The 22,848-nt window shown below is 39.0% G+C and overlaps 1 protein-coding gene across 1 annotated transcript in view; it reads left to right on the forward strand.

Moving 5' to 3' along the window:
- LOC122814238 (dynein axonemal heavy chain 5-like) overlaps positions 1–22,848 on the forward strand; it is a 3,525,594-nt gene that overhangs the window by 609,173 nt on the left and 2,893,573 nt on the right. Inside the window, exon 17 of the mRNA XM_044086840.1 lies at positions 17,593–17,730. Coding sequence (XP_043942775.1) covers positions 17,593–17,730 — 138 coding nt within the window. The remainder of the gene's footprint in view (positions 1–17,592; positions 17,731–22,848) is intronic.

Here is a 22,848-nt window from a genome sequence, read left to right on the forward strand (position 1 = left end):
AGAAATAAAAAAAAATGTAAGAGAAAGCTATAAGAAGTATATACAATAGAATGTTACTTACTGTTTATATTAATAGAGTTAAAATAAAACATATTATTTACTATTATTTAGTTCTAATTATTATTAGTTAAAGCATGACAGATTATTTACAAACAAGCATAAGCAGTGTAATCAAGAAAGTATAATTAGGAATAACATTTGAAGAACATATAAACTTTTAAAGGAAAAAAAATGTATCAAATTACTGACCTTATTTTTCCTCTTCAGAAAGAGAAACAAGTTAAATCACAGCTTGCCATTAAATCTCCAGATATTTTGACTAGTTATGAAACAAAACATTTCTTTGCACACAGAGAATAACTTTGATTAAATCTTTTTCAAAATATTTGTTGCTTCTTGGAAATGCAGGAACTATATTTAAAAAGATTAATAATAAAATAAAATGATGAGAGAGAAAGAAAAAAAAATATAGTGCAAATCATTTGTTTTTTAGTCTCTTCTTCTTCTCTGAAGTCTTCCACAAAGTTTCAGTTGCCAGTCTCTTTAACGAAGAACTAGCCCATTCCATTTCTTCTATTTTTTCCAAAATCTTATTTTTTTTGATAAACAGTAAAGCAGAGTCTAAGTCATCGAAAATTTTAGGACCATCAGGAAGAAAGATTTTAAGCTTGGCAGGAAACAGTAGGTATGTTTTAAACTGTGCTTTTTTAAGCTCCCTTATTAGTGGCAGAAAAACTTTTCTTTTAGCTAATACCATGGAAGAATAGTCATTGTCAAAACGCACAGTTGTTTCATTAATCTTAACAGGAGCTTTAGCCCAAGCAGATTTAAGAACCATCTCTTTATCAAAAGATGATAGAAATCTAACTATAACTGATCTAGGATAGTTTTGTTAGAGTTAGTATTAGCTATAGATCTATGTGCTCTTCGATACCAAAGAGAATGCTTCTGGTAAATCTAAAGTTTTAGGGAGCCATGTTGTTAAAAGAAGTAATATTATTACCTTCAATATTTTCTGGCAGCCCAAAATCCTAATGTTATTAGCCTAGATCTATTTTCCAGGTCATCCAGCTTTGTTTGTAGATGTGTATTTTGTTTCAGCAGAAACTCAATGTTGATTTCCTCTTCTTGTATTCTATTTTCCATGTCATTCACAGCTTCTTCTATGCCTGTCATCTGGATCTTCTGTTGTTGCAGGTCCATATGTAACAAGTCTATTTGTTTTGTAGTTTTTCTATGAAAGTGTCTATTTTAGTATCCATTTTATCCATCTTAGCAGTAAGTTGCTGGACTATAATTATCAGAGACTGAAGTTCTTTCTTGATGCTGGAGTCTTGAGAATTTGTCTTACTGGAACTCATTTCAGACTGATAAACTGACAGGAAAATTTCCAAAGTAATTTCTGACAGGAATATTATTAAGATTTCCTTTCTTTTTTAGATATAGTTCAAGAACTATATAAAACAAACATATTTAGAAAGAAAATTACTTCAAAAATTAATTTTTTAAGTAATTAATTCCTGTCAATGTAATGAAATTGGTGGAGCTGAAGAAATCTGCTGCTATCCTGTGTTCATCCTTGGCCACGCCCCCAGTATTAGACCTTCCTGAAGGGTGTTCTCATCCTGGGGGGATTCAGTGACTGCTCCCAGTTTGCAATCATCTGCAAACTTGGTAGCCAGAGACCTTTGACATTGGCTTTGACATCTGTGAAGTAGATGAAAAAGACAAGGGGGCCTAGCACACAGCCCTGAGGTACTCCACTGCTGACCAGCTTTTTTGTGGAGGTGGTCTTACCAGTTCCAACCTCCTGAGTCCTTTCAGTGAGCCAGTTAGCTATCCAGCATGTTATAAAGGGGTTTAAATCTAGTTCTGCAAGTTTGAAACAAAAGAAGGAGGAAGCAGACCAGAGCAAACATGAAAAACGGTATATTGTTGAGTGCTTTTGTCAGGAATAAACTTAAGACTTCCTCAGAACAAGTAAAAATTCAACTACAACACTTATATTGTAAAAATAAGTCACCTGACTGTCTTTATTGAATAATAGAACTTCTGGCTAGCTCCTTAAAACTATAAAAAAAATCAAAAGTACAAAACTTATTAATCAAACATTAACCACAACAAAATTATAATGAAAAGAGACCAAAACATTACCACTCACATCTTTCCATCACTACCACAAAATAGGACTTTTATAAAATTTAAAAGATAAAAAATATATATAAACTGTAAAAACCAAAAGGTAAACTTAACAAACAAGTACCCCTATTGGATACAAATGCGAACAAATGTAGGTTTATCCATGTAAATGTACTGATTTATGAAAATTCTGAATCTAATTATGAATGCAATTGTGAACCCCACACTATAAAGCCTTAAAGAAAAAAAACTGGCTTTATGTTTGAGAACAAAAAAGACAAAAGGGGTATTTTTCCCTTATTAGGGTTAGTGAACCAAGAAGATCACATTTTATGGAAAGATAAGGTCGAGAGAGTACCAGCCCCAAGCATTACAGTAATGCCCTTGTTTTATCCTACAGTCTACATTTTCAGGGCACTAAAGACATTATTTTTAGGAACTGGGGTATTTTTGAGGCTAATAAAAAAAACTTAGGAAGGATGGGGGTCAGACTGACAGTGGTTTATAAAAAGGATCGTTGCTTTAAAAATTTTATTGAGAGATGCCCGATTAGGAGATTAAGTGGTGGCATGAGAAAATGTGGTCCTTGTCCTCAGTGTCGGTATATTATTAAGGGAAATGAAGTTTACATCAGTGGCTTTGGAACTGTGAAATTAAGACACAGGTTTGATTACCACAGTAAGGCCCTAGTCTATGTAGCCATATGACAAAGCTGTGAATGTTTTTACATTGGAAGAACTAGTAATAGGTTTAGAAAGCATATTTACCAACAAAGCTCCTCATTAGCACTCTTCAAGAAAAATCTTGATGGTGGATGGGAAATAGGAAATTCACCCCATGCTACAAAACGAAAAATAAACAAACAGAAAATAAACAAAAGAATAAACTAAGTGTCCTGCAATTTCTATTCAACAAGAAATATACTTATTTTATATGAAAATGTTAGGGTATGAGAATAAGGCTATAGGTATTTATTCCAAAAGAGCCCAAGCCCCCTCAAAAATTCTAGCTAAATTACTAAAAATACATACTACATCTAAAACATAAAATAATTTATTGATAATAAAAATATACATCAGATTATGAAATTCTAAACATTTTTCAAACAATATTTGAGCATTTATATAATGATACCTCAACAGATAATGACTTTTAAGGAAACCAATCAATTTTTAGATCTGCTTAACTTCCCTATACTTAGACAAGAACACAAAACACTTATACCCAACCCAATCAAATTACTAGAAGTATGACAAATGATTAAAAACTTAAAATTAAGTAAAGCTCCGGATATGCAGAAGAATATTGTAAACGTTTTATTGAAATTATATCTAGCATACTACTTGATTATATAATAAGAGGTATTTCTGACCCATATCTCAATTAATCTAAAATAATCCTAATACCCAAACCAAATAAGAATGCCACTGATATTATTAATTTAGATTTAAAAAAATTCTTTATTTCCATTTCTGCAAATTAACTTAAGCAACTCATGCCCTCAGCTGTATCCACTTATCAATCTGGTTTCATACAAAACAGAGGCAATAGACCAAACTCTTACTATGAATGCACTTCAAACTAGACTATATAAGAAAATGTAGTATTTTTATAATATCTAAAGCTGCATGCAAAGCCTTTTATAGCATCAATATCCCACTTTTTTTTACAGTTGTGGAAAATTTGGATTTCCAAGTTCTTTCTTCAACCATATAAAAATGTATTTCATAATCGAACCACACAACTAATATCAAATAAACATATTTCCTCATTAATTAATATCAACAATGGAGTTAGACAGGGATAACCCCTTTTACTTTATTTGTTTAATGTATGTACTAAATGTTTATTCCTTGCTTTGATTCAGAAAACATACTATAATAAACCCAAATATTTTGGCTACAAAATTCCACTAGCAGCTTTTGCAGACAATATTAATATGTACTTAACCCATCCAAATATAGACTTGCCAAAAATATTACACTCCATTCATGACTTGGATAAAGCTTCCCTCTTTCCATTAAGACTTAATTATAACTTTTATAGATACCACCATATTAAGAGGAATAAAAATCAATCATATAGGTTCATAGGTTCATAGGTGTGTACTAGGCTAATGGCCCTGGAGCCTTTACAGGCCTAACCCATAGGATTACCCTGGCATTGTGCCACCCGACCTTAGTTCCCAGTACCTCTGTCGAGTAGAGCCACTGGAGTGATCCCTGGGGTGAATTTTCTATTTCCCATCCACTCATCAAGATTTCTCTTGAAGAGGGCCAGTGAGGTGCTCTGCTTGACATGTATGGGAAGTCTATTCTATAGCATGGGCAGTCTCTGGATTATGAACCTGTCCCTCCAGCTTGTTCTGTTGATTTTGGTAATGAGGTCTCTGCAGTGTGTGGTGCAGAGGGACTGGGGTTTCTTTAGATGTAGCATTTCTAACAGAGCTGGGTCAGATATGGCTTTGTAAGACAAGCAGAGATCGCCTCTAAGTAGGCGATATGAGACAGAGAACAGTTGGAGTTTTTTGAGGGGTGGGGAGGTTGGCATAATGGTTAAGGTGTTTACCTTATAGACACAAGGTGCAGGGTTTGATTCTCACATGGAATAACTGGCTAGGCTTGAAATGGCCCACAAGAGCAGTTAGCCTAGTATTAATCTATGAACCTATCACCCTATAAAGGACAAGTGTTTAAGGCCTAGGATCCTCTTTATGAGGTACTTTTGCAGCCTCTCCAGTTGTTGCAGATGCTAGTGAGGTACATGCCAAATGGGGCATTGTACTCGATCAACCTAATGAGGGAAGAGTAGAGGGAGACGATGACCTCTTTCTTCCTGGATGCAAAACCCTTAGTAATGAGATGTGCCACGCAGAAGGAGTTTCTTACCACAGTGGCAATGGGGTGATCAAAAGAGAAGTTGCTGTCAACATGTGTTCCCAGATCTCTTATAACTCCTTCTGTGTTCAGTGGACTACCATCAATGTGGTAATTCATGGGAAAAAGGTTTTTCCCAAAGGGGATGACAACACATTTTTTGGCATTGAGCCTAAGGCCATGGTTCTGACACCAGTCGTTGTTCTCAGTGTGGCCTTTCTGTAGGATGTCAGCATTACTTAGAAAGTTAATAATAGCTCTCAACTTGCAATCGTCTGCAAACTTTGTCAGCCAGAGTCCCTTCGTGTTGGCATGGACTTCAGAGAAGTAGATACCAAAAAGGAGAGGACCTAGGATGGAACCCTGTGGGACTCTACTCATGACAGGTCTGCAGTCTGATTTGGAGTCAGCTACTTTCACAATGTGAGTTCTATCTGTGAGCCAGTTTGAAACCCACCTAATGATATAGGGGTTGATGCCTAGCTTAGTGAGTTTTTCTATGATTCCTGAGTAGGAGATGGTATCAAAGGCCTTGACCAAATCAAGGTAGGCTGTATGAACCACCTTGCCTTCATCCATGGGGACTGACTCAAAGAAGTCGACCAGGTTGAGCAGGCATGATCTACCCTTCACAAAACCAAACTGTGTGTGATCCAGAGTTTGGAGATTCCCTATATCCTTGTTTATTAGGTCCATGATGATGCATTCTGTAGCTTTGCATATCAGACTTGTCAGGCTAATGAGGCGATAGTTCCCAGGGTCTGTTGTCACTCCTCCTTTGTGGAGAGGGATGATTGTCACAGTGCACCATTTGGTAGGGACAAAGCCTGAGGTGAGGCTGAGATTAAACAGGGCACACAGGTGAGGTGCCAGCTCACTCTGTAGTTCATGTAGAACACAGCCAGGGATATTGTCAGGTCCCATAGAAGCTGTATTCTTGGCCTTGGACAGTGCTGTTTTAACCTGTGCAGCAATAATACTGGATGCCTGGCAATCTACTGGTATTGTGGTTGGTCCTTTGATGGGGGAGAGAGGGGAAAAGTTGGCACTGAATCTGTCAGCCAGTATATTGGCAATATCTGTTGGCTTGGTATAGGAGGTACCATTGTGCAGTAGCTCAGAGCAAATCTGGGTATTGCCATGGAGATTCTTTACATAACTATAGAAGGCCTTGTGGTTGTCTTTACTATCTGCTGCAATTCTCTTTTCATAGCTAGCTTTAGAGGAGTTGATGAGGGATCTCAACTTTTTCTTGAGGCTGGTAAGGAAGGTTTTCCAGTCTTGGGATGTCACCTTATTCCGCATCAGTCTCCTCCTTCTGTTGTCAAGTTTGTTTATGACAGGGGACCACTAGATTGGCTTCCTTTTTTTGGAGGAGAGCATCTTGGTTCTATTGGGTATGGCGAGATCCATGCATTTGTATACATGTTTGTACAGTGCATTGGTGTATGATTCAGCGGTCATGCAACTATTCTCCATTTGCATGGGTGCCGTGAAGTTAGCCACCTCTGTTTTTAGGAGCCCAAAGTTAGCTTTGGAGAAGTTTTTCATGGTGGTTACCTTTGCAGGGGGTGGGAGGGATGTGGATTTCCAAGGTGATTAGTTTGTTGTCAGATCTAACCAGGGAGGAGTTGACTATTGGTGTAGAGCAGCAGTCACCCATGTTAGTAATGACCAGGTCAAGGATGTTGCTACCTATAGGGGGTGTAAGAACAAGCTGGCCAGGGCATTGGAATTAATGAATTCCATGAAATGTTGGGCAATTGTCTTGGTAAATGAGTAGTTCTCCCAGTTAATGGAGGGGTAGTTGAAGTAGCCCAGTATGAGAGTGTTAGGTTGGACCCTACTATTCTCCAGGGTGCTTAGGAACATGGAGTGTGAGTCTTGGGACATGGTTGGGGACCTATAGCAGGCAACAACCTGAATCACTGTCTTACCCAATGTTAGCTGCAACCGAAGTATCTCTGATATGTTATGTTGGGCTACCAGTCTGGAGATGTGCACATCCTTTATGAATATGGAAACACCACCGCCTTTGGAGCTTCGGTCCAAGTTCTGGGGCCAAAAGGTGTGGAATGAGCTATAGCCTGGTAGTGCAGGGGTGCTTTCTGCTGCCTTGAACCAGGTCTCTGTTACAACACAAATGTCAATGTTCTCTATTTTAAGGAGTGCTTCGAGCGGGTGCATTTTGAGATTTAGACTTCTAGCGTTGAGCAGCATGACCCTCAGACTACATTTATTTGTAGCTGTTGCAGTGGTAATTTGGTCTTTGGAACGCCATCTAAAAAAGGCACTATAGTGGTGGCAAGAGCCTTGGCCACTATCCAGAAGCACAGTGGTGACAGATGTAGGCCATCTCTGGCAAAGCATCGAGATCTGTCAATCACATCATCCTAGGCAGACAGACACTGGATCCCCTTAGAATGACACCAGAAACTTAGCCAATTGTTGGAATCAATCATTTTCTTCTTGTTCTGTGGTATCATTCTGGGTGAAGGTAGGAGGCCGTTCTGGGCTAGGGTCATACCCGCCTGGGCTACATAATCCAAGAGCTCCTCCACCATGAGGTATGTTTCAAGTCATTCACACATGTACAATGACAGAGTCATATTTGTACCTGTTGTTGAGGGACCTGAGTGTATGGGTTATGTGGCAGATCCTGGCACCTGACAGGCAGATGACTGTTACTTTCTCCTTATTCAGCCTAGTGAGTCACCTATGACTAGTGTGTTGGGCATGCTGTTTTGCCGTAGGAGCTTTGGTTGAGTGGCACACTGTTTAGCAGAGTTATGTGTCTCGTGATTAGTGTTGTGTTGTGGTGATCGAGTGCATTTCTGCCTTGGAGGTCTCTGCTGTTTGGGTAGGTTTTTATTGAGAGCCTCCACGAAGGTGGGTGTGTGGTTTGTATTTTTATGTGAAGGCAGCACTGGTGTGTGTTCTGCAGGGCTATGTGTTGCATGTGGTGTGGTGCTAGTGTTGATCTTCTCCTCTTGGCCAGCTATTCTGGTCTTGGCTGGAGAGTATGTGGCTTCAAATTTGGATATATGTGTATTTCTTGCAAGTCTGAGTGTTGGGAGGTAAGAGGAGAGGGTTGTCAGTGTACATGAGGCAGTTGCTACATTGCCTTAAGATGCCCAAGTTCACCAGGTTAATAGGACAAAGCACAGGGAACTGACATTTACCCATGCCTGGAAGAGTGGGCATTAATAATATGTACTGGAGCTGTTTCCTTGTAGAACATTTAGTGCTTGTAGCACTTTTGTGTGCTACAATAATTGCTAGAAGACATCTGGTAAAGTGCTAGACTAATAAACTAATAAAAGTGCAGGAGAGGAGAGAACTACCAGATCTAAGGGAAAAATTGAAGAGCAGACTTTTTGGTACTGCTCAGAAGCTTACAAACAGTCCTGGATACAGCAAATCAGTATCTGGACTAGACTAGTTACAGGAAAGGAAGGAAACAGGCAAAAGCGGGCTTTTAAAACAAGAAGTTGAAAGAGATGGAAAAACTGCCCAAACAGCCAATAAAGTACAATTTCTGGGGCAGAAACCACTCATCTTGTGGTAGATAGGCTACCTAGTGCTTACCACTCCCACTGATAAACTAGAAGGCTTCCCTCCAACACAGAAAGGCTTGGGGTATCAGAAGCTTACAAACAGTCCTGGATACAGCAAATCTGTATCTGGACTAGACTAGTTACAGAAAAGGTGGGAAACAAGTGCACATGTGGGCGTTTAAACAAGAAAGTTGAAAGGATGAAAAAACTGCCCAAATGACCAATAAACTACAATTTCTGGGCCAGAAATTACTCCTTTTGTCGTAGAAAAGGCTACCTAGTGCTTACCACTCCCACTGATAAGCTAGAAGGCTTCCCTCCAACACAGAAAGGCTTGGGGGGGCTCAGAAGCTTACAAACAGTCCTGGATACAGCAAATCTGTATCTGGACTAGACTTTTTACAGGAAAGGTGAGAAACACATGCAAACGCGGGCTTTTAAACCAGAAAGGTGAAAGAGATGGAAAAACTGCCCAAACTGCCAATAAACTACAATTTCTGGGCCAGAAACACTCATCTTGTAGTAGATAGGCTACCAAGTGCTTACCACTCCCACTGATAAGCTAGAAGGCTTCCCTCCAACAGAGAAAGGCTAGGGAGCTCAGAAGCTTACAAACAGTCCTGGATATAGCAAATCTGTATCTGGACTAGACTAGTTACAAGAAATGTGGGAAACAAGCAAAAATGCACGCTTTTAAACCAGAAAGTTGAAAGAGACAGAAAAAAACTGCCCAAACGGCCAATAAACTACAATTTCTAGGCCATAAACCACTCCTCTTGTGGTAGATAGGCTACCTACTACTTACCACTCCCACTGATAAGCTAGAAGGCATCCCTCCAACACAGAAAGGCTTGGGGGGCTCAGAAGCTTACAAACAGTCCTGGATACCACAAATCTGAACTAGACTAGTTACAGGAAAGGCACAAAACAAGCTCAGAATTTTTTTTTACAAAAGAGCACCTAAAAAAGCATTAAAACAATTCAAGTGCAGTGCAAGCTAGCACACTTGAGTGTGTAGCAATATTAAAACAAATACAGTTTAAATAAATGCAATTTATTCAAACTATATTCTGAACTGAATTCAATTATTGTTTTATTCAACTCTGAACAGTTAAAAAGTGCCAAGAAGCACACTCAGTCAGAACACACAAGGAGATTCAAGCAAAGTTTTTTTTTTTTTTTTTTAATTTACTAAAGTGGAAAGAAAGAAAGAAAGAAAGAAAGAAAGAATGAAAGAAAGAAAGAAAGAAAGGAGGAACAGAAGATAATTCATGGTTAAGAACCTAAGTGTGTTGGCCTTCTCAAATGTTCTCTCTGTATTAGGTAGACTGAACTAATGGCACTAGACTGGGAGGAGTGTCCCAGATCAAATTTACAGTAGGGGCGGGCAAAAGCAAAGCCACCAAGTGTAAGAACAAGACATGAATAGGGAGGGAGGCAGAGCGGGAATAAAATGCAGACACCAAGACAAGCAATCTCAAGCAAATTTATAAATGCAGCAGTTTAGTTGACTATCACTGATAACAAATTAAGTGCCAAAATATACTTATAGGCTTTCTGTATCCAGATGTCTACTGAATCACTCACAGCTAGGCCACAAAGCGCAACTAGATACTGATACTGTCTCACAGAATTGTAACTCCTTATACAGTAGTATAAAGGAAACTTAAGAGCCTCAGGGAATCAGATAACACAAAAAGTTGTGCCTCAGACCTTAGAAGGCTGGCTTCAAAAGAAGGTAGACAAGCCCTGCTATGAAACTAGCTGAACATGATCTAGTGATTACTTGGGTATTACTTTTTCTTCTTCAGAATAACAGTTTAAGTTCTTAACATAATACTATAAACCACTGGATGCATACACAAAATGATCTTCAAAGATGGTAGATATATATATATATATATATATATATATATATATATATATATATATATATATATATATATATATATATATATATATATATATATATATATATATATATATATATATATATATATATAAATATGGGGCTGTCATAAGATCAAAAGTTCAGAAGTCTGAGAACTAAAATATCTAAAACTCAAAATAAGGAACATGGAAATTTGCTCCTTCTCCTCTGCTGTGTGATCTCGGGGTTGGTATGTACAGTATAATTATCGGGGAGCTCTGGGGTGGTGGCACTTTGCCTCTTTGCAGTAAAATACTTTTGTGTGATGTTATTTTTTTTTAAATCTTTAATAAAAGTATTTGCAAAAAACTATGGGATTTAGTTCGTATCTGCTTATTCCTGCTTTGCTTTTTGAGCCTTATATCTGTGGAACTTTAACCCCAATGGATGTGGAAGTTTTCCTGTTTAACTGGCTTCTTCATATCTCTTAAGATATTCCTTTCCATGAGTTGGTGATAAAATTACAGACTGGTGTTAGGACTTCTTTTAATGGCTTTGGCTCATACCTATTATACTATCACTGAATCACTGTTACTAATCTTTATTTCTCAGTTCTGTTGTTTTTTAATTACTACATACTCTGAATCTATTCATTCTGTTGCTTATGCTATATTTGTTTTACATGGCATCTCTTTTCTTCTGTTATTAGTGCTTTATATATCTTATAAAGCTCTATAATGAAACTGAAGTTTATTTTACATATATATATATATATATATATATATATATATATATATATATATATATATATATATATATATATATATATGTATATATATATATATATATATATATATATATATAAGGCATTACTTTTGTCAACATCTGCTTAGTTGACACAATTTGGTTTACTAAACAGTTAGTCGACACCTGTCAACAAAAGTAGCAGATTGGACGATTGTTAAGGTTGGGGAATTGTGCAATCTCAGAGTTAGAATATTTATTTATTTATTTTTATTTATTTGCAGTTTGTTTACCAGGATAGTCCATTGGGCCACAAGGAACCCATTTTCAATGGAGTCCTGGGGAGAAAAGCTCCATTACATTACAAGTATAAAAAGTTTCAAAATTAGAAGATTACAGGATGATAACTTTTACAAAATTTACAAAACAGTTAACAGACATTAGAAAGAGAATTAATGTTAATAACAGTTACAATAAATTAGCCTGTGATACTTTCAATTATAGTCAAATTAAGGTAGCAAAAATAAGAATGCAAATTCCTTCTGACGATTATGGGCTGAAGGAGGTTGTTAGAAGATATGTTTGGGTATTAGGATGTTATGTAGGAAGAGAGCTATTAGTAGATAAGGTAGGTAGTGAGAATATTATGATGTTATGTAGGAAGAGAGCTATTAGTAGATGTGATAGGTTTTGAGAATATTATAGTAAGATGTTATGTAGGATGAGAGCAAGAGCATTCCCATTGTGAGATTAGGTGTGAGTGAAGTAGAGTTTTAAATATAGAGAGACTGTTAGTGTTACGGATAACAGGTGGGAGAGAATTCCAGTGACATGCTAAGCAGAAGGATAGAAGATGTTTGCCTGGAGGGTGGGCAGGTTTATGTAGCTTGATTACGTTTTGGAAGTTAGATCAGAGGCATTTGTTTGGACGATGCATTTTGATGGTAGAGGCAAGGGAGGGACAAAGAGAGGGACAAAAAATACTTTTGTGTGCCTGGATAAGTTGGATATAAGTAAGATAATTGGGGAGTTCAAGCCAGTTCAGTTGGTGCAGGGAGATGCAGTGATGGGTACTGGATCGGTGACTTGCTGCAAATTTTGAGATTTTATAGTAACAGGAAAAGAGCTTAGATTTGAGGGAGGATTGCAGATTGGTAAGGCTAGAGGCACCATACAGGAGGGAAGGGATGAGGTATGAACTGGCAAGAATGAGTCTGGTGGAGAGAGAGATGAAATGGTTGTGGCGATAAAGCATACTGAGTTTCTGGTGTGTTTTTTTAATATTTATTTGAATATGGTTATCAAACTTTAGTTGGTCATCAGTGATGATTCCTAGCAATTTGGCAGTGGGGACTGTTTCAAGAAGAGTGTTATTTTGGCTGGTGATAGAGAAAGAGTTTTTGTTTAGGATAATGCTTTTAGAGGGTGAGAATATCATTAGTTTGGTCTTGGATGCGTTTAGTGCTAGGTGGTTATCTAGCATCCATTTTTCTGTAGAGGAGAAGGCATCTTGGGTTAGTTTTGCTAAGGAAGTGGTGGAAGTTGCAGAACAGATAATTGTCGAATCATCAGCATATTGGATGAGGTTAGCATTAGGGATGGCATAGTGAAAGTCATTAATGAAGATACTGAATAGTAGAGGACCTAAAATAGAGCATTAGGGCACACCTGTGGGAGTGTTTAGGAATGGTGAAGTAGCTAATTTCCACTTAACTGCTTGTTGCCTATTTGATAGGTAGCTCGTGAACCAGGTAATAGAGGAGTGGGAAAGATTCAGCTTAGAGAGCTTAGTAAGGTGAAGTTTATGGGAGATTGTGTCGAAGGCTTTAGAGAGGTCCAGGAAGAGGGTGGATACAATATAACCAGTGTCACGGGCTTTGTTTATGGTTTCTAGGAAAGAGAGGAGAGTAGTGGTGGTGCTATGGCCTGGTAGGAATCCATGTTGGGTGGGAGTAAGAAGGTTATTATTTATTAGATAGGGTAAGAGTTGTAGGTGGATGCACTTTTCAATACGTTTTTGAAATAGGGGATAGGATAGAGATGGGACGGAAGTTAGACATTTCATTATTGTTGCCACCTTTATGTAGTGGAATGATATAGGTCTTTTTCCAGAGCTGGGGGACCTGGCTTTCCGAAATAGATTGATTTATCAAGATGCAGATCGGGAAGGCAATGGCTTCTGCAGCTATCTTGAGGAAGTGTGATGGTATTTCATCAGGAGCATTAGAGCAAGGTTTCAGATTTAGAAGAAGGTTTTTTTATGGAAGAGGTGGGAATGGGGTTCAGGGAGAAGGGTGCAGACTGGGAGCTAGAGATGCTGGAGGAGGAGGGGATGTGATGAGGTTGTTGTGGGGGAACATGGTTATCAGTGAAGGATGATGTTAGTTTTGAAATAGATTCAATAAAGAATGTGTTGAATTGAGTAGCTAGATCTAAGTCTGAGGCACTTGGGTCAGGGCAAGGGTTTTATTTTTTGCCTGGGTTAAGAAGAGAGGAGTTTCCATCCCTGACTTTTTTGGGTTATTGTTGTGGTGGGCTTGAAGAGTGGAAATAGGCTTTGCGGTCTGAGTTTATAAGTTGTTTTACTTTGTTGTGAAGTGTTTTCTATTCGTAAAAGGAAGTAGTCATTTTTGTTTTATGGCAGTGTTTCCAAGCTTTTTCATGGAGACTCATGGTGGTTAGGGTATTCTTAGTAAGCCAAGGGACAGAGTTACTTTTAGTGCATTTTGTTTTCCAGGGACTGAAGGAGTCTAACAGGTTTAAGAAGATTTCATTAAAGTGGGTGACAGCATTTTCCAGGGGTAGAGTTTTGAGTGGGTTCCAGTTAACATTTTTAGTGCATCAGAGAATGCATTGGGGTTAAAGTTTTTAGGAAATGAGAAGAGGTGCATGTGTGAGAATGTTGTAGGAGGGTGGGAAGGCAATGGGCAAACGTGGAAAGGTGACCACCTAGAGGGTCTGAAAGGGTACCACTATTGGAGAAGTAATGAGGATGGGAAACTAGGATTCAATCCAGGGTACTGCCGCAAGAGAAGTCTTTGGAAGGTCTGGTTATGGAGTTAATCAGTTGAGTGAAGTTAAAAAGATTTATATTTAGAGAGTTGGTAGGAGATTGTATTGTGTCCCAGTTGATATTAACATACCCTAGGATTATAATTTCATTAGTGATATTGGTTGAGAGCCAGGACAGAATGTCCTCTAGGACTGATACATTATCTCTGGGAGATATATAGAGGGTGGCTATACAGATGAATTTGTGTTTGTTTACTTGAATGAGGTATATAAGTAATTCAGCATTACCAAATCTGGGGATATGTTTGGAGTAAGAGATCACTGAGAGGAATGAGGAGTAGAGAAGAGCTACACCACCTCCTTTCTTATGTGCTCTGTCAATTCTGATAATACAGTAGTTGGGTGGAGTTAATTCAGAGTTTTTTATGTGAGGTTTAAGCCAAGTTTCAGAGATGGAAAGAATGTCAGGTTTGTTATGGAGAAGCCAGGCATGGAGGTTAGAGATTTTATTGCATATGCTTTGAGTGTTCAATGCTGTGAAGTAGAGGTATCTACTAGCTGAGTGGGGAGGAGGGGATGGGGAGAAAGAGATATGTGAAAGAGAGGGGCCTGGGTTTAGGTGTATGTCCCCAGATGTAAGGATAGAGGTAGAATGGAGAATGTGGGCGGAGAGGTATTTAGGTTGTTTAGAGTATGATTTCAAGGTTGTATAGGTAGAGGAGAAGGGCACTTGTAGTTCGGGAGTAGTGTTTTTGTGGTAGCGTAGGAATTTATAGGTGAAGAGCATAATGTTATTGAGAGAGTAGAGGTTAGAGGAGATGGAAATAGGAGAGTGTGTGTGCTGAGAAGAGTATGATATAGTTGAGTGAAAAGAGGGAGTATGACTGGTATATAGAGGTATGATAAGATAGTAAAAGTAGAATAAGGGGATAAGAATGAATATTGGAGTTAGGGCCTAGACTAGTTTGCCAGGCATGGTGAATAAATGTGGAGGAAGTTGGGGTCAGTTTAAACTGGGAAGGTCCTGTGAAAGGATAAGGTGTGGTTTTAATTGAGTGTGAGGGGGTGGAGTAGATGTAAGGTTTGGATTGGAAGGAGTAATAAAGTAATTTTGGAGGGAAGGGTAGGTTAATTGGTTAATGAAGGAAAAGGGTGTGGTCTAGTAAGTATAAGAATAGAGATGCTGGGGCAGGTAGGATATGGGGGCAGGGTAGGGGAGCTGAGTGAGCCCGAAGGGAGAACGGAGTGGGTAGAGCCAAGGAGAGGATGTTGCCTACCAAAGACAATCAGTGGACTACGGAGAAGGCAGTGAGCATGCAAGCCAGGTAAGAGTACACTGGGAGTCAGTTATGGGCTTATTTAGAGCTAAGAAATCACAGAAAGGTTTAGTTTAGAACAGGTAGTGCTATGTGGAGGAAAGGACTAAAAACCGGCAAGGTAATACTGCCACCTAGTGTCAAAGATAGTAGTTGTAGTAAAGGAAGCAAGAGGAGAAAAAGTGGGGGTTACAGGGGGAAAGAAGACCGCAACAGGCTGCTAGGGATGCGCAAGGGGCACTACACAAGGATATTAAGTAAAAACAGTACAGATACAATGATAGATACTTCACATACACTTGTTGGACTTGGAAAGCAGCACACTAAGCTGAGTAGGTATTGCTTTGTTGCGTTCCAGCAGTCTTTATAACAGAGATGGTGAATCTGGGCAGTTTAGAGGATAAACACATTGGGGTGAGGGACGCAAGGCTTGGTAAGACTTGTTGGACTTGGGAAGCAGCATGCTAAGCTGAGTAGGTACTGGTTTGTTGCATTCCAGCAGTCTTTATGGCACAGATGGTGAATATGGGCAGTTTAGAGGATAAACACCTTGGGGTGAGGGATGCAAGGCTTGGTAAGACTTGTTGGACTTGGGAAGCAGCATACTAAGCTGAGTAGGTATTTCTTTGCTGCGTCCTGGAAGTCTTTATGGCAGAGATGGTGAATCTGGGTGGTTTAGAGGATAAACACCTTGGGGTGAGGGATGCAAAGCTTGGTAAGCAACAGGCGACTCTAGTAGCCTACAGCAGGGCAGGACAGGTAAGGCTGAGGAATACCTTATTCAAAATAAAAAAAGAATATATAATTAGCAGGGGTGTGGGGGTGCAGGGGTCCTGTCCCTCTGCAAAAAATGATGTTTTTAATTTTATTTTAAGGTTTTTTGCATGGACCAAGGTTGATGACCAGTGTTTATTTAGTAGTGTGTCAATGTCCATAATGTTGATAATTTGGTGTTGACATTATTCATCTTGATATTAGTGTTTTTCAATAAAGGTAAGTAAATTTCTCTCTCTCTCTCCTATATATATATATATATATATATATATATATATATATATATATATGAGAACACACAACCCCTCCTCAGTCCAGGTGCAGAAGTACATTCCTCCTTTGACACTATTTTCTCTGACTAAATCATAATTGCATGAATGAAGATAGTATCAGGGAAGAAAATGTTAAGCCGGACTCTTGAATACTTTTAAGAGGACATTACTAGTTGGTGGGGTCTTTTGGTGGATTAGAATCCAAGCCATTTTGGTTTTTGGCAGACTGGGTCACAAAGTACTTGTCCCCTTTCTGTGTGCAATATGAATAAGTGGAGGTTTGAACCATTCACTGAAAAGCCTACACTGGATATGATTTGATGCCTGATCCCCACCCACCTTACCACTGGTCTACAGCTTCTAACACCCTATCCATTCTCTGTGACATTCCAGTATAGTTCTTTTTGGCAGTCTTGGATGTAGGCCTTCATCCGGTCAACTTTCTGACTTCTCAGGGCAATGCTCCTACAGCAGTAGAGCAGGGACATAAAAGTAAGCAGAGGACTGGATACCAGGAGCAATCCTACTACAGTGTCTGGTCAAGTTCCCTAACAGCAACCGTGATATGTGATGGCTTGTGTGTTTATTACATTCATCCAAAGGTGCTGAGAACCATTCTTTTACAGTGTTTGGCCACCTACCCAACATTGGTCATTCTGCCACTCCTCTTAAACAGCTTTCCTGCAAGGGTGCTGATTTCCACTTGGGGTCTCACAGACATTGATTCCCATCTAACCCTTCCTGCCCAGATGGAAGAGCTGGCCATTGACTATATCATCCTACCACCACCCCCCCCCCTTGTATTTCTAACTTACTGGCAGTAATTTTACTCAGAATTATATATTTGTTAGCTATGTAGGTCATCTGATCAACTGTTGAATCTTTTCAACCTCAAAAAGGGTGCAAGATGTTAATCCACTGTGTGTTTTGTGGTTATCCATTTTCATTGATGCAAATATTCAACATCTGTACAGTGTTTTTAGCGTATTGCTCATTATTTCTAATAATGTATTTGATGTTTGTCATCATTAGGGAACAAAGTCCATTTGAGGAAGGCTATTCTGAATTCCTTGTTATGAACCAGCAGCTGGAAAAATATCTCTCTGCCTACCTCCAGGCCTTATTTCTCAGGAGAATGCCAACTAAAGAAGCACTTGCAATTCTTAAAAGGTAATTTTGCTATAGTAAAAGTGAATGCCCACTTTATTTGATGCATGACAAAAAGAAAGATACAGGATTAAAAACTATGTTTTAAGATATGTACTGCTTTTAGGAATTACAGAAATGTAAGAACACAGTTAACAGAATAATATCTTTTTTAAAGCAACGTTATTTGTACACTTTCTCATAAAAGAAAAAAAATCCACCCATTCATCTAAAATCTCTTATTCCCATTTGGGGTGTCACTTCATCATTGACACTCATCAAGTGCCAAGGTTCACATCACCAAGTGGCTAGCCCTGCCATGGTTGTTCTTCCATACCACACACACTCAGACCTATGGCCAGTTTAGAGCCTTTGGAATGCAGGATGAAACCAGGGCACCCAGAGAAAACTCACACAAGCACACGGATGACCCTGCACAGAAGGCACGTCAGCCACTAATTTAACTGGAGAACTTCTTGCTGTGAGACAACAATGCTATCCACTATGCCACTGTGCTGCCCCTCATTCACACACACACACACACACACACACACACACACACACACACACACACACACACACACACACACACGCACACACACACATGCATATTGCTAGGTATAGTTCTAGTTATCAGAAGCATTTCAAGTGTCTTTCACAATATTTATAATAATATATGTTTTCAGTAAATAAATCAACTATTTGTATTCTTTAAGTATTTTATCTATTTTGTTACTTACTGAACTCATATGCAGTGTTCATGACAAACATTTCTTCATTTCAAGGCTGTTCTCTGCCATTGCTCATAGGTTTATAGGTCCTTAGGTTTGGTGAACAAACTCATGTTGGAAACGATTGGTGCCCATGTAGTCATCCATTTCTTCTTGGAAATATGAATTAATGAGCTGCTTTTAATCAAGAAGAGGAGTTTATTCCGTCTCTATGAATTCCTTTAAGATATGAAGTTGTCACTTTCCACAGTTTGGTTGATATTACATTTTGAGAAGCCAAGTATCCTGTTGTATTGAGGTGACAAGAGGCATTTTAAGCAAAGGGTTTCACATAGTAAGGGGTTCTTTAATGCACTGTAAATCATACAAAGGGAAGAGAGTTGCCATAGTATTTTGCTATAAGATGAGCCTTGAAGTCCTTCAGTTTCCTGTTTGTAAGGAATCTTCTTCAGCTGCACTCGATAGCATGTGAGTTAGTTATAGAACAGGGTGCAGGCTGTATAACTGGTTAGATAACATTTGTATAAAGGAGGACAATTACCTCTCTGGCATAGCAATTACCCTCACAAAGGATAAAAAAGGTGACTCTGTATGCTTTGCAGACACTGTTAACTGCTCATCATAGGTTCATAGGTAGATTCATAGGTAGGTACCAGGCTATCGGCCCAAGGGCCTAAGTAAGCCTAGCCAACAAGGTTCCCTGGCTTACACCACCCAAGAAAGTTAATTTTCTGTGCCCCTGTCGAGCAGAGCCCCAGAAGTGATCCCCGGGGTGGATTTCCTATTTCCCAATCACTCATCAAGATTTTTCTTGAAGAGTACTAATGAGGAACTTTGCTTGACATATATGGGTAGCTTGTTCCAGAGTATAGGAAGTCTCTGCGACAGGAATCTATCCCTCCAGCATGTCCTGTTTATTGTGGTGACAAGGTTTAGGTCCCTAGAGTATGTAGCTCAGAGGGATTGGGATTTCTTTAGGTGTAGCATGTCCAACAGCTCTGGGTTTAACATAGCTTTATATGTTAGGCAGAGATCTCCTCGGAGTAGGCGATATGCTATAGAGTAAAGATGGAGTTTTTTGAGATGGTCAGTGCAGAGCATCTGTTTGAGGCCTGTAATCCTCTTTGTGAGGTACTTCTGTGGTCTTTCCAGCTACTGCAGATGTCTTTTAAGGTACACTCCAAAAGGGGCGTTGTACTCTATAATGGGTCTAATGAGTGCCGAGTAGATGGGAACAATGACCTCTTTGTTCCTGGATGAGAACCCTTTTGTGATGAGGTGTGCCACTTAGAAGGATTTCCTGCCTACTGTGGCATTGTGATTATCAAAGGAGGGACTACTGTCCACCTGGGTCCCAAGGTCTCTTAGCACACATTTGGCATTAAATAGACTGCCATTTATGTGGTAGTTCATGGGTACAGAGTTTTTACCAAAGGGGATGACAATGCACTTTTTGGCATTGAGCTTGAGGCCATGCCTCTGACACCAGGCATCTGTATCAGTGAGGCCCTTCTGTAGGATATCCACATCATTTGGGGACTCGACTATGGCTCCTAGTTTGCAGTCATATGCAAATTTCATTAGCCAGAGGCCTTCTGTGTTAGCCTGTACTTCAGAGAAGTAGATACCAAACAGGAGAGGTCCTAGGACTGAACTCTGTGGTACTCCACTTGTCACTGGTTTGAAGTCAAATTTGGAGTCTGCAACTTTTATGGTGTGGGTTCTGTCAGTGAGCCAGTTGGCAACCCATCTTGTGTTGTAGGGATTTATACCTAGTTTAGTGGGTTTAGCTATAATTCCAGAATGGGGGATGGTGTCAGAAGCCTTGGCGAGGTCAAGATAGGCTGTGTGAACCACCTCACCCTCATCTACAGCTTTGGTGACTGCCTCAAAAAAGTTGATCAGGTTCAGAAGGCATGATCTGCCTTTCACAAACTCATACTGGGTGGGATCCATAGTTTGGAGGTTACCAATGTCTTTGTTTATGAGTTCCATGATGATACGTTCCATGGCCTTGCAGACCAGGCTCATCAGGCTAATAGGGTGATAGTTCCCAGGATCAGTGGTGGATCCCTCTTTGTGGAGTGGGATAACTGTTGCTGTGCACCATTCAGTGGGTACAAAGCCTGACGTGAGACTATGATTGAACATGGTGCTTAGGTGGGGAGTCAGTTCATTCTGAAGTTTGTGTAAAACGCAGCCTGGGATGTTGTCCGGTCCCATGGATGCTGTGTTTTTGGTATTAGAGAGTGCAGCTTTTACCTGTATAGGTGTGATTACAGGGACTTTGCATTCTTCTTGCATAGATATGGGCCCTTTAGGGGGTGAGAAGTGGGTAAAGTTAGCACTGAACCTATCTGCCAGGATGTTGCTAATATCACTTGGTTCTGTAATTTTCATGCTGTTGTGCTGTAACTCAGAGCAGATCTGGGTGTTGCCACTGAGATTCTTGACATAGCTGTAGAATGCTTTCTTTCTTCTTCTATACCTTCTTCATTAGGGTATAAAATTGGATGGGAGTTTGTCAAATGACAAAATGCTGCATTTTTTAAAAAGAAGGCAAGGTCAGTGTTTCTAAATCATTTGAAAGTGATGTCAAGTGCTGTCTTAAGTGAGGTGGTGGTAGAGGGTTATGGATAATGCTCCCTAGTTTGCAGACTTCAGCATAGTTGCTGAACTAGACACTGGAATCAGTTATGATATCAGAATAAGAGAAGCCAAAAAACAGTGTCTCGTAGCCAAACGTGGACACAAGTTATTACAACTTAATTTATTTTCAAATAAACAAGTTTCTGTATGGCTCTATGGTGGAGTATATAGCTGAGTGCTTTAGCCATACCAAGAGAAAGTGCATGGATGGCGGTCAGTTGTAAAATGTATGAAGCTTGCAGTTGCAGTTATAACTGTAACTGCAATTGATTGCAATTACAAATGTATTCAGGAACTACCTTTAACATAACTACATTGGATTAAGTCAAGGAGATGCTTTCTCATGCCTGTCTAAGTTCTGTGATGAGCCAATACATCATCTTACATAATATGCTTGCAAGACTGATTGGTCTATAATTACTGAGTCTGTAAAAAGGCCTCTCTTGTGGATAAGGACCACAGTAGCCTGCTCACAGATATCAAATACATAGTCAGTTTTTTAATGCTATATTATGAATGTGTTTAAGAAGGTATAATATGTTATTTTTGACACAAATGACATTCTCGGTATATTGTCTAGACCCATGGAACCGGTGTTTCCAATCTTACTGAAGACAGAGGTAACCATGTCAAGTATAAATTCAAATGGGAGTAAAAATAGATGGAATCCTCCTCTGTGGCCTAAATTTTGCTCCAAATCTGTATGCTATTGTGTTAGCTGTACCTGTTGGCACGGGTATGGTGAAACAAATTTTTTTCTAGATCATCAAATTTTTTTTTTCTCTTCATTTTTTTGATGTGGTTGTAAAAGGTCTTTTTATTGTCACCTGTCTTAATGGCAAGTTTTATCCCAAATTAACTTTGTTTCTTTTGATTATTTCATTATGTTTTTGGGTGGAGTTGACCTTAGCTTTGTTTTGCTGGGTTGTGTAGAACTTGAAGTCTTTCTACACTCTTTTCATTTGATTTAATAGTTTGCTGATTTTCTAACTCTGCCATCTAGATTAATTTTGGAATTTTCTTTTATATTTGTGATTCAAAGGGATGAAATTATTATAGTAGTTATATTAAGGGTTGTACAGGGCCAATAGGTTGTAAAGGTTCTAAATACATAGTCCCAGTTGATTAACATGAGGTGGTTGCCCAGAGCAGCATAATTGCTATTTTAAAAGTCCTTAAAGATGTTATAATTTTTTTATTAGGTTAAACTGTGTTCATTTGAAGAACACAATGGCATTATGGTCAGAACAAAGGGGACAGGGCAGTGTTTAGCCTAGCTTAGCTGGTATGGATATTTATCAAGACAGTATCTAAAGTTTTCCCCTTGTTATCATGTTTAGAATTTGTTCAAGATTATTAAAATTTATTGCATCTATTATTTCTGTGCCTAATTATTGGCTGAATCATAATTTCTCTAATTAGTAGAGGCAAAATTGAGGTCACCGAGTATAAAAGTATTTCATGTTCTGGACAAGGTTGTAAAATTGTCATGGAAGTGATCATGTCCTCAAGGCAACATGAAAGGAGTACAGCAATATGTTACATAATTATAGTTTGGGTTGTTTATTGTAACTTGAATGCAGCTGAAGTCACTCTCCCAACTTGTTTCCAATACTCTGTTTTAAAAGGTTGACATATCACCAACTTAGTCATTGGGTCAGGTTTAGTGGAAAGAGTTGTCATTAGGTATGCATGATTACAGGACAGGTATTTGAGCCATGTCTCTGTGGCACAACCATCTTCCCTTAAAGTGCACGGCAGT

The sequence above is a fragment of the Protopterus annectens genome, chromosome 1.part1, assembly GCF_019279795.1.
Source record: "Protopterus annectens isolate FY-2018-M chromosome 1.part1, PAN1.0, whole genome shotgun sequence".
In the NCBI taxonomy this organism is placed as follows: Eukaryota; Metazoa; Chordata; order Ceratodontiformes; family Protopteridae; genus Protopterus; species Protopterus annectens.